The sequence below is a fragment of the Eutrigla gurnardus genome, assembly GCF_963514095.1.
Source record: "Eutrigla gurnardus genome assembly, chromosome: 20".
NCBI classification, from domain to species: domain Eukaryota; kingdom Metazoa; phylum Chordata; class Actinopteri; order Perciformes; family Triglidae; genus Eutrigla; species Eutrigla gurnardus.
The window spans coordinates 5489409-5502453 of record NC_139931.1 but is presented as its reverse complement, the minus strand read 5'-3'; the positions used below and the strand labels follow the sequence as shown (position 1 = coordinate 5502453).

Genomic DNA, 13045 nt, shown 5'->3' with positions numbered 1-13045 from the left:
CAACATGCAAAGTAGGGAGGACTGAAGGAGTAAACAAAGCCGAGGGTCTCCAGGAAAATACTCGAAAGTGATGACCAGTGTTTGGATTTAAGAAAAAAAAAATATATAAAAATATATTTATGAATTCCCATTATTCAGGCAATCATAGTTTTACTTTTAGTTATTCATATAGTTTTCTTTAAATTGCATTTGAGCCCTTCTTTCCCCTTTTTGAGCAACACTTGTTGCACATCTTACTGCTCTGAATGCATCCTCATTTTTGTGTCATTTTACAACATTTGCCCCAAAACACCTTTTCACACTAGTGTTTAAATTTAGCACAAATTAGTTAATTATTAGTTAATAAGCTAATACATAATTAGTTAATTCTCTATAATTCCTGCTATTAAAGGCAATGAATAACAAATTGTAGAGAATTAACCTACATAGGAATAATAAAGTACCGTCCATCCATCAGCCATGAATAACAATTTGTTGTGACCTTCACCTAAAAACCATTTGATGTGTCATTTGTTGTCATCTGATATTTAAAATATGAGAGTAGAGTTTACTATTGTTATTACAGCGCTGTGAGCTGAAATAAATAATATATAAGCTGTTAAAACTTGGTTATACACCATCTGATATGTCAGTCTATCTATTAGATTAAATTGTAATAATCAATAGGCACAAATAAGGCATTAATCGGTATCATTTTTAACTTTCACTGTGTTTTGAATCCGGTCAACCTAGAGAGCCCCTCTGGAAGTTCAGAGATACGAGTGACGGGTTTGTAAAAATAGAGGCCGGCAGGAAGCTGCTGCCATAAAACCTTGGGGAGGATTTGACTTTTCAGCTGAGAATCCTTTCAGACCAGATAGAGGACAGAGACAGGATCTCTCAACACTCTCCAACCTGGGAGTTTAAAGCTACCGCAGTACCAGCTCTGAGGTCTGCTGCGTGTTTAAGGGCAGCTGTTAGTTCAGTTGATGGGAAGTCATCCAGATAATTACGTTTTTTTTTTTTTTTCACAGTAAAGAATAGAAAACGCACTCTCCCCTTAATGTGTGTGACTCAGCAGCGTGACTTGTGAGCTGCATTCAGGTGTACAGCCAGGTAAAGTGAATTGTGAATGTCCACTCACTTCACTTAGCAACCACAGTATAATAATAAATAAAATAATGAAAAAACATCATCATCCAGATGTTGAGCATCTGCCTTACATAATGTGTCTCCATAATGACATAAATAGACTCAAATATACAGAATCAACATGTTGCTGAGCAAGTCTAATTGATAAAACGCTTTCTAGTGCAACATACTAGAGAATAAACGGGGTAGCTACTGCCACACAGTGGCTCGTTAACCTCAGCACATCCTGTGACTCGCACCTCGTCCCTCCAAAAGCTCAACACACACACACACAAGACGCACAGACAAGACCGACTTCAATAAAACAACACCACATACATTACAAAATATACTTTTATATATATATATAATATGATAACAAAGCACTTTTTCATGGCACTTTGTGATCACCGTGACGCCTCGGAGGAGGGACAAATGTGACATTGAGCAAGTTCGACAAGCAAACATTCATAATGAACATTGTACAAAGAAACGAGTTACACGATGCGGAGCGTGAACAAATACAGCTGCGGTACAGCCTTGACAACAACATCCATCATTGAGTGTCTCTCTGGGTGTGTGAATAGTAAGAGGCAAAATAGCATGCCGAGGTATCTCTAACAGAAGGTGTGAAAATAATGCTAATTAAGTCTTTGTTTGATGCCTGGTGCAGCGGTGGGATAACGCTCCGGCAAAATGACATGTACAGTACTTTGAATGAAGTTTCACTGGCCCTGAATTGAATGTACAGACAGACACACGCTGGGTGAGCGCCCTCAAAAAGTTGGCTTTATTCTATCAGCAGTACAGACGTGAACAGACGGGATTCATCGAAGCTACAATCTGACTGTGAGACTGAAGTCCACTTCTCAAACACACCGAGTTATCAAAGGATAGTGGTGAAGACTGTAAGGCCAAAAGGGATTCAGTTCACAGCCTGCTAAAACAGGGATGGAGACAAACTAAGAGCTGCAGGGCAAAAATGCTATATCCACACCAACAGTCATATCGATTGTTTACTTCAAACCGCAGGATGAAAAATGTGACAGTTCTGAGATTAAGGCCGAACTTCACTTTCAGTGTTTTTCGCTGCCGCCGGCTTTGGACGAGTAACTGACGCTCGGTTTAACAGCAACTGACGACGCTTTCGTTCCAAACATGCAGTCGAGTTGTGTCCTGAATAAGCTGTACACGAGACGGTGTTGATGCATGTTTTTGTATCTTGTCTGCTTGGATTTTAGAGGTTGGATCAGCCAAATTCTCTGGTCCTTCCCTAACTGGGATGAAGCCGCACCCACCGGAGGGGAAAACAATATGCGACCAGTGGCTGATACAGGAAATGCCTGTTTCTTGTTTGGATATCAGCAGGTTAAATGATTATTTAAGCACCTGTTGTCTACCAGGTGTGCAGTTGATAACTCAAATTATTATGGAATGTTAAGTTAGCTGCTAGCGAGCTAATGTTAGCTACGTGTTAGCAAGTACGCTAAGGCGCTTGCAAACATAATACGCTGTAGCCTTCTGATATATCCATGTTCTAAAACACTTTAGAGTAACTTACATGAATATATATAACCTAACACCGATATTTGGCCATAACGTGAGGTTTTTCCAACCGTCTTGCCGACGCCTCACGTCTTATTGCCTGTATCAAAAATTGTTCAGTTCAGCAGCTTATAAATACTTAGTTCTGGGCTAATGACCATGTTGGTATTATTCTGTCACACTATACAAAGTCAACAGGCAGTGATGAATTGTTTCCCCTCCGGTGTGTGCTGTCTCAATAGAGTAACGTTTCTCCCTTGGGTTTTGGATTATTGCAGGAACATAAGCTCTGTGGCAAACAGACATAATGGTTCTTGCATGTTTTGTTCAGCAAGATAAATCTTTACAAACAAAAAAACACTTTTATGATTTTTGAAGCATAAATGCACTCTGCAGGAATAAAAAAACAACAACGTTAGTCTATCAATGAACTACGCCACAATGGCGTGATGACGTTTTGTAGTCTCATTTAGCCACTTGTTAGCAAACCACCTGTTTTAAGACACATAAAAGATTTAAGATAAACAAGAGTTTATTTACTAACATAGTTCGTATTGTAGAACAAAACGTTCAAATGCCTTATTCCAGGCATCTAACCAAAAACCCCCTCTATAGAGAGGCGGAGTCCCCTACCTTACATATTTGTTTTCTAATGGTCGTCTACTGGGTTGGGCAGGATTTTGCCTCCCTTTTATGTATGTTGATCCCTGCTAGTAGTGTTAGCATTAGCAAGCACCAAGAAATGCTGTACATGGCTGGATCTATTTCCCCTCAGTGGCAGTAAACGCAACACATGGGCCCGCCGAAAACTGTTGGGTATTACATTTTTTTTTTTTACTGGTACTGCGAGTTCAAGCTGAATTTGAGGGTTCAGTTCCCCTTTAAGTGCAAAGACGTCTCACACTCAAACAATAATGGGGTCTACACAAATCACAAAGGTGCCATATTTTTCATCCAGAACAAATACTTTTTTTTAAGTTTGCAGCTGTGCAGAATAGAATGATGAATACGTTTTCTGTTTGTCCCTGCAGATGGATATTGCATTTCAGATTGCAACTCCTGACTCGTAGTTTTATACAACTGTCACCACAAAGACCACACACATTTCTACGCATTACATTTAAATTCACATTTCAGATAAGGGATGGCGGCCAATCCAGATTCTCTTTGCATTCAAGCTAAAAGCTCAGTGGCGAAGACGAGGTCGACCGCTTCTCAATTTTGGTGTTGGGATTGGCTTTTCATAAGACAGCAGACATTTTTTTTTTACCTCGTTCCCACTCCCTCCCTCTCTCCCTCTCTCTCTCTCCCTCTCTTGCGGTGTCTCTCGCTGCCTGGCGATCAGGATCAGCTACATGAGGCCACAGCAGCCAGACTTGTGCTTCTGAGACTCAATGTAGTCGTGAATCTGGAACTTGGGCTCATTCTGCTGCTCTGTCGCCCTTTGCTTCAGCTCCCTGATGGAGAGAGACACAGGAAGTTATATACAGAGGGGGTGGATGTGTGGGATGTAGCACATACAGCGAGAGCAAATCAAGAAGATGAGAAAGGAAGAGAAATAAAAAAAGCAAGTGAGGGAGAGGAATATCTATCTGTGCAGAGATTTAATCAAAATGCCTCTGGCATGAATCATTCAATCTAACTTGTACTCAAAATATACATGAAGACAGCAGATCGCCGACATTACTTTCTCTCACAGCTCTGGGAACATGCTGCGCAATCAGACGTTTTCATTAGCAGTCCTTTTCATATTTCCGGCCTTTCTATAAGAAAGGTGTGTGCACAAGGATGTCAATCAAAAGCATAAATTACACACTTCATGTTTGACATCCACAGGGAACACGCACAATCCCATTATAATGAGTCAACGGGAACACGCTATTAGTTGCAGGAACGAGAGGGAGGCACGCGAGCGTCCATGCCAAGTCGAAAGAAAGACAAATACTCAGAGGAGAAGACCAGAGTCGTCAAACTAAACTGGAAATGCATGTCATTGTGTTTTGGCTTGTACACTACATGTAGAAACATGAGAGGAGAGTCTGTGAGATAAAAAACATTTAGAAGAAGACGTAGCCTTTGAAGCATGAAATGTCTGTGTCTGTGATCATTTGTAGATGACTTTGGAAATGAGAAAAGCGCGAGCAACATCTCTAATCCCCTAGTGTATTTGTTTTGTTTCTCTCTCTTATTGCTATTGATTTTCTTTATTCGTCGTTTTCTCTCATCTGGGTTGATGGTGGGTTGTAGAGAGAGGTCTCTATAGACTTTCCACTAGCATCTTGTTGCCAAAACATGAGCAAAAACTGCTAGTAGACTTTGTTTTAGAGCTCAGAGCAAAGACGCATGACCAACTTACCAGTCAGACCCTCACCCTTCAGGGATTTATTATATATATATAATACCATGAAATATAGTACATGGCCGACAGTGCACCCAGGCATCCAACCTATATATTATAAAACATTTTATTCCAAACTGATACAGACTTTAATATAATAGCCTCAAGTCTTCCAAAAAAGGCTCTCCACCAGGGATTTACTCCCATTCAGCCACGAGAGCATTAAAGTGAGGTCGGGTTGGGCGATAAGGTCTGACTCAATGTCTTTGTTCCAGTTAGTGTTAAATGTTGGATGGGAGTTATTTATAGGTCACGTTTTCGTGCACGGAGCGGTGTGGACACACAGGGTTTTCCCTTAGCTCCTAAACTTGAGAGAACACTAAAATATTATTGGATTGGGCAGCATCTCTTGATTGGAACAAACAAAAGAGATGCCACTAAATGCTTCACACTAGTCCTTTAAACCTGCAATAATTGATTCTTTTGGTCACTTGAGGGCAACATAACAAGCATTAAACACAAAACTGACACATAATCACCATATTACTGTCCCTTTTTAGAATATAGTTGCTGTGTCTCTGACCACCTGAGGAATGTTAGTTCAATATTCACTCTCTGTCAGCTCTATTTCACCCAAATATTGATCTTCGATCGGTCTTTTTAGCTGCTAAATGCTCCACTCCGTTCACCAGCTAAGTCGCTAACTTGGTCGGGTGGCCGACAGGCCAGCTAGTGTACTGTGGGTTTATTTTTAGGAAGCTGCTGCTGGAAACGATGCTGACAAGAGCAGTGACAGTGAACTGGAACAGTAAAGGTTTTGGACCGGAAAATCAAAACTAAGAGGACTAAATACTCATGAAAGCTCTGAGAACTCTGCAGTTCTCTGAGCTACACACTTCACATTACACGTAGTCATCTCATCCACTGCTGATATACAGATAATTCTTACTGCATCTCTCAGACTTACTTTGCAATAGCAAGAAAGGCCAGCTCCACATTGACCCCTGTCTTCGCACTGGACTCCATAAATGGTACACCGTATTCCTAAGAGGAAAACATTAGAGGACGTGTGGAGTGTCTGTTGTTGAGAATGTGACCGCACGGAGCCGTCATACATTACCTTCGCCAGCCTCTCTCCGTCCTCCGTCTTCACCACCCTCTCAGCGGCCATGTCTGCCTGTAAGACAGCAGCGGGGAGAGAAAACCAGTCATCATATCGGAGGTGAAGGGTCACCGTTTCCCTGTGCCATTAGCTACAGCGATGCACCGTCGGGTCAACCCGCACGTCCTCTTATCTGCCGCCAGCTGCGGAGCCGGAGCTCCATCAGACTGATGGGATGTCAGAGACTCCACCTCCAGCAGGAGAGCAGCGCTCCCACAGACTGACGCCGGCAGTCCCGCCGCTCCTCACAACAAATGATCTGAGCTGCTGCCGTGTGACATCTCTGACCCCGGAGACGGGTGAGTCCTCTCTGAGCCACCAGAGGGAGCTTAGAAATAAATCAGCAATGACTGCACATTCATCTCCAGCAGCAATGTGGAGGAAATGGGAGGGAGGCTAGAAGCAAGCGATAAGTCATTTTTTGTGGCAGGTTTCGAATGTTATCCTTCCCAGTCACAACGATCAAATAACATTGGGTGATGGGTGAGAAATGAATGTGGTGACGTGGACGATGCCGTAAATGGACCAACTTTATTTCCACCGCAGGGAAATTCTTCCCGCAGACAAAAAGATGAATCAGTGAAGACAAACGCAATTAAGAGTGCGTTGCTCTTGTAAATGTTAAGTGAGTGTGTTGCACAGTGGAGACATTTTTCTGGCCTTTAAACATTCACATGTCTGTATTGAGTGTGATAAGAGTGCATTTAAATTGTGCTAAGAGAACAGTTATCCTCATCTTTTTTTCATGTAATGAAAAAAAAAAAGTAAGCTTTGCTCACCTTGTTGCCGAGCAACATGATGACCACATCCTTCTGGGCATACTCGTGTATTTCAGTCAGCCAAGCCTTTGCACATATAAAAGACAGAGATGCAGAAGTGTTGAAGGAAGAGAGATTGGTCTATAAACAAAATGAATACCACCACTTAAAGCCTGCATTTTCGTTCCCCTCCTGAGCTGTGTATCATTACCATCCTTCGATCAATCGTGGTGTGCCTGAGTCACTCTCATCCTTGAACACTTTTATTGCTTTTCATTACTGAAACTGGGAACTGCGTAGTGAAGCAGACGATAACGTCATGTCATTCCCAAAGTGAGAAAATGTTGGAGGTCCTCGCAGTATGGAAACAGCTTGAGAGAGGGTTTAGGAAGTGGAGATGAAGAGAGTGAAGAACGAGAGAGTGGGAGGGGAAAGTAATTTGATACAGTCTTACCCTGATGTTGTCAAACGACAGCTTGCTGGTGATATCATAAAGCAGAAGTAACGCTGCGAAAGGAAACAGAACACCTTTGTTTTTATGCATTGCACACATCATCACCTACACACCTATGCACACAAATGACGAAAAAAATAGGCATCTCAGCCAGGGTTCAACCCTCAATACACACACACACGTACACACACACACACACAGCATGAGGAAGTGCAATATAAAACCATGAGGTTACCCTGGGCATCTCTGTAGTAGGCGTGCGTTACGCTTCGGAATCTCTCTTGGCCGGCTGTATCCCAGATCTGCGTAACAAAACCACATAATTACACAACAGCCAACGTGGGAAAACTGAACATCCTGAACAATCCTCGCAGTAAATCCTCTGAAACATAACATTATCCATAAAAAAATGAAAAAAATGCAGTAGCTATATATTTAGTCCAAATGCAGTTCATAGAAAAAAAACAGTCAAATCAAGAGAACCATTTTTAGCTAATTCAAGCTGGTCAGATACGTTAGCCACAGCTAGCCACTAAAGCTACATCTACATTTTTTTCTTTCTATATTTTGTTACTGCAAATTAACTTCATCATTTATAATTAACTAACATTTTGGCAATTGAGTTTGTTTTCCCACATGAAAAAGGTAGAAACTAAATCTAATCATAGAGAATCAAATACATTAAACTAGTCATGCCAGAAGGTACACGATACATACATAATCTATAAATAAGGCACATAAAGCTGGTCATAAAAACACCTATTGTCATGCTAAAAGGTATGCTAACTATCCAAGGCAGCTATAGCCTGAAAACGCCATACCCTTTTCTCTTAACTCAGCTTTTATGTTTCATTTCTCTCGTATGAAACTAGAGATTACACTCATGATGGTCAGTCTATTTTTGAATTAATAACAGGATTTTATCATGTTCAAGGCCCATGTTAAACAAAGAATTCCACTGAGTGTTGAATGAATGAACAGTTTATGATGATAGACTGGTTTGTTCCTTAGATTAACAGCTTGCTGCTGGCAAATAACCCTGCCGTCTCAATCATATTAGCCTCCTACTACTCACTCACTTTGATTGGCAACAACAACAATCAAGTGTAGTAAGTATTATTTGTTAATAACTTTCTGATTTTTGTTTTGTTTTGTTCTAAATATGCAACCAGATTTATAATATGGTGACAGACAGAACTCTTGAGAAAAGGTCCGTGCACTCACCTGGAGTTTGACTTTCAGGTTGTCGACATCCACCACTTTATTCTGCAGACATGAGAAAAGCTGTGAGAGACTGACGACCCACCATATGCTTTAAGACTGGAGTGCTGTGAGAACTGCACGGGGATGAATGACGAACATCTAAAAAAAGCTACGACAGTCAGCATGTGGTAAAAGAAACAAGGCAACTAAAAGTGGCTTCGAAAGCTGGCAGATAAAGCAATTTGCAACACCCACACATCAACAAGGTCCTGGGATTAGACTTAATTACACAACAGTGAGAAAGACGATTGGCAGCATAACAACTGACTCCCCCGTTAATTTCCTGCAACCCCGTGGGGGTGCCCTCTGATTTCCTGTAGAGAAAAGATTGGCTTAAAATAGTTTAGGCACCCCGCTAAAAAAAGAGATTCATGTTGTGACTGATGTATTAAGAGTGAAGTGGATGAAATATTTAGGTAGCATGCAGTGTTTTTACATTCATGCTCCAACATGCAACAACAAAACCACAGCTTCACCCGTGCCCTGTTTTTATGGTGGCTGGACGGAGGTTTTTTTCTTTTTGATCGTTACCATGACCTGCTGCAGCAACAAGCCAGCCAGGTCACAACCACATTTCAACCTTGCAAAGCAAGAACCCGCAAAGAGAAACAAAAGGAAATGGGGCTAGAAAATGTTCTGCAGCACTTCCTCAATCAGCTAATCACTGCGAATGGTGACAGGCCATCACATACAGCACCCGGCCTTCCTGTTGAACGTACAACAAAAATGGCACCCAAAAGAAATGCAGATCTACAAGGGGACCAATGAAACCTACGTGTGCAGAGCTAAAGCTGCCACCTGCTGAATCCTTGGCAGAACGGACATGGTTCAACCCCTGCATTAGTTGCCATGGGTTTCCATTTTTTTCCCCTCTCAATTATGATGTGAGGAGAGCCTGCATGCTGAGTAACTGCTACAAGGAAGGAGCGCCGAAAATAGACCGGCCATGTTACGAGCTGCCACAACAGCCTGCCTGCCTATCCATGCACAGAGGACGACCTCAGCATATTGACTCAACGGCTCCTCTCAGATGAGCAGCTTTGCCCCCTTTTTCACAAACACAAGCCAGTAAACCGCAATTACTTACATTAAGAGCCAATCTTCTGAATGAATAGTGTTACTCCATCATCCCCCCCCCCCCCCTCCCCCCATGAATTAAATGTGAATCAGTCTCCATTCCCTTTGTGATGCATTTCATGAATGGCTACTGGCCGCGGTACTTGTTGCTTTTGCTTGAGTAGTGGCAAGATGAAATGTCCATGCTGCCGAATAGACAGCAACCATACAGCTCTAGTCTATCTGTCAGACGTACATTACACCCTCTAATGTCTACACCGCCATCCAAAGAAGACAATATGGCACTCTGTCTAATGCAACACAATTTCCTCCTCAAACCACCCTACTTGACTCGCCATTAGTGTGAGTGTTTTGCCTTGATTGGAGGGAAGCAGGAGGTCGAAGCGCTCTCACCAAACAGCCTGTTTGCATGTTCATCCCTTGGATGGAGGAATATGTGCAGTAGAAATCTGCTCCAAATTCAGCGACAGTCACTGTCTGTGTCTGTGTGCATAAAGTATGTTGCATATATATGCAACTAGGAGCTCGTCAGCACAGTGACTCCTCGAGGACGGTTATTGAGCTGCAGCCAATCTTTCCAGGAGACGGAGACGTGGGCATGCATCTGCCAGGACATTTACGAAGCCATCCACAGAGCCTGGCAGCACAAGTGGTCCGTGAACTTGACTGATTTGTAAATTCGATGCTATCATCGCAGAAGTGTTCCGTGCGGAAAAAAGGTGATAATTGGGCCGCAGTGACTCGTAACAAGTGGAGCCGTTGTTGCTTCGTAAGGTTGTGCTTTGGATGCAAGACGTTTCCTTATAACGGGAGCAAGAATATGACATAAAAACAGAAATAATGAACAGTATAATGAGCCATTATGTGAGTCTAGGACTTTATCGGCGGCGTCTCACCCTAAAGTCTATTCCAACGGTGGCTATAAAGTTGCCTCCCAGAAACGCCCCATCTTTAAAGCGCACCAAGACGCACGTCTTCCCCACGGACGAGTCTCCCAGCAGCATCACCTAGAGCAAAGCCGCCGCCAGAGAAGAGGGACAATAGGTTACAGCTGGCCATAATAAAACAAAACATGACTGACAGCTTACAAGATGGTATCATAAGAATAACAACCCCCCCCCAGAAGAGGAAATTAAAGCTGAGGGACGTGTTGCATGAATTATTTTGCAACTGAATTGAAAAAAACAATAGTTTCACAACTCGTGATGTTCGAGTCAGACAATCATGTTGTGCAATGTGTCACTCTTGGTTATGATTGCACGAGAAACCACAGATAGGGTTGTGATCCATTGGCCACTAACATGTGACACCGTGTGCCGGAGAGAGCACTCATCGTTTTTCAGTGTGCACAGAAACCCAATCAATATTGTTACAACAACAGGATGTGTAATTATCCATCCAGTAGCAAGCAGACACATACATACAACAATACAGCTAAACTTGAATTTAACTTTGTCCTTTTTTTTCTGTGGGTATTAATTAAACAGTTGCCTCCGCTTTTATAAATATTTAACAGGAGGGAGCAACAAGTACACCCTCAGCAAATATGTGCATCTGGAGAGATTTAAAGGCTCAGAGAGACTTTCCAGCCATCATGTCGGTGACTTGGTGTCTGTTTACAAGGAAAATGCACAAACACAGTTGGAGAGTTAAAGCTTTTCACTCATTCTCCAGATGTGGAGAGTCAACATGCATGTTGCAGTTGTTTCCGTGTCAAAGCCACATTACACGGAGACACCTGTTCCACCAGCGGCGCCACAAACAAACAAACGCACGAGAGAAGACGGAAATACACACCTTGAAGGCAATATCGTAATACTCGTTAACCGAAGCGCATCTCTCCAGCACATATTTTGACGTGCCGTTTTTAGCCTGCTTGTCCGTCAACGACGTCTTCCGTGTGGACATCGCGATGCCAGGAGGAGGGGAGCGCGGCCAGAGAAAGCCGGGGCACGGTCGTGTCCGAGATGTGTTGGCCGAGAAAGACGCGCACGGTGTCGGTGAGCTGTCCGCCGCTCAGTGCCGCTCTCCGCCAGCCTCCAGCCCCTCTGCGCGCATTACTGCGCGTCGCCACAAAATGATCACCAGGCGCTTCCCGAGGAAGGAGAGAGAGAAGAAGAAGAAGAATCACACCTTGGTAGCGCGCTGTCGAAAAGACGGAAGCGACGCTGTCAAAACTTGCGCTTCTACATCCACCCGTCAAGGAAGCGGCGATGACAAACGGCTGCGAACGTCTCTGCGCATCCTGACGTGGGCAGATGGTTAACAGAGCACGCGAACAAAACACTGTGTGTTTTCTTCTGAGTGGAAAACACCAGTCTGTCGCTCAGGCTGACAGCGTCCCCGGTTACAGCTGCGGGGGTCAAGCGCGCCGATGGCTGACTCATCCGCCACAGGTGGTGCTCGATCGTTGAAGAGGGTCAGAGAGGAGAGCCGCGACCCCGGGGAGAGGAGGAGGGAGGCTCAACTGTCATCTAGCACTTTAAATACACTCTATGCACAACGTTACTGTTCTCCTGAAGACGGAGCAACTGTTCTTGGTGCGTAAAATGGCGCACAAACCTCGTCCAGAAATATTTTCACCTCAATGAAGAATATCTCATAAAAATGGCAATCTTATGTTATCATGAAGTTGTTATAATCGTAGGTTCTTTATCAACACATTGGTGTCTTTAACAAACCTCCTCACAGCAGACAAACACACCACACGCCTATAAATATCCCAAATTCCTTCATGTAATTAGCATGTCATACATGTCAAACATGGTCTCGCTGAGCCTGAAAATGGATCTTTTCCTGCAGCGTTTGTCTCCCCCCAGTGTTCAAGTGAAGCCTCCCGTCCTCTGTGTGGTGACAGGCGGCCAGAGATCACTTAAGTTATATAACTTAGATGTAATATTGTCTGAATATTATGAAGCTGCAGGCAACGTCTCCCCGCTCTGACACCGACATAATGATGGAGCAATCATCTGTGCACGGAGCTCATTGAATGGTTGATCTGCCTGTTTGATTGGAACTCTTTGCTTTGTCATAGTTGATGAAAGAAGGCTGCAACGCTTTAATGGTAAAAGTTTATAACAAGATTATATAAGAATAAAGATGTTTTGACCACCTGCACCAAGCCCTATAAAGATTAAAAAAGATCAGAGACGGCCTTATCCGGGGCTTTAAATCCAGACTTGTGCAGCTGCAGCAGAGTGACTTCTTTTCTTTTCTTGTGCATTTTTCCGCAGGGCTTTTTGAAGCTTGAATTGCACCCAATCTTATGTTAATGCAGAATGGCAAAGTCAATTTGATACTTTCTCAGGGATTTCCGCCTTTTCTGTGCCGCTCAATGA

General features: G+C 43.1%; 1 protein-coding gene across 1 annotated transcript; it reads right to left on the bottom strand.

Annotated features, from left to right (window-relative positions):
- Positions 1–1446: 1446 nt before the first annotated feature.
- LOC311030916 (ras-related protein Rab-37) lies at positions 1447–12032 on the bottom strand. The gene is made up of 9 exons (XM_084036965.1): positions 11505–12032; positions 10604–10714; positions 8592–8633; positions 7603–7669; positions 7368–7420; positions 6935–7000; positions 6114–6170; positions 5961–6037; positions 1447–4112 (listed from the first exon to the last, which is right to left on the bottom strand). Exons 1-9 carry the CDS (start codon positions 11613–11615, stop codon positions 4007–4009), a joined length of 690 nt encoding a protein of 229 aa, XP_083893091.1. The 5' UTR covers positions 11616–12032; the 3' UTR covers positions 1447–4006.
- Between the last annotated feature and the right edge of the window lie 1013 nt (positions 12033–13045).

Coding starts and splice junctions, on each gene's coding strand:
- LOC311030916 (XM_084036965.1), bottom strand. CDS start 11,615: ATGTCCACACGGAAGACGTCGTTGACGGACAAGCAGGCTAAAAACGGC. Junction 10,715..11,504: donor ATTACGATATTGCCTTCAAG/GTGTGTATTTCC, acceptor GCTTTGCTCTAG/GTGATGCTGCTGGGAGACTC. Junction 7,421..7,602: donor CTACTACAGAGATGCCCAGG/GTAACCTCATGG, acceptor TTCCTTTCGCAG/CGTTACTTCTGCTTTATGAT.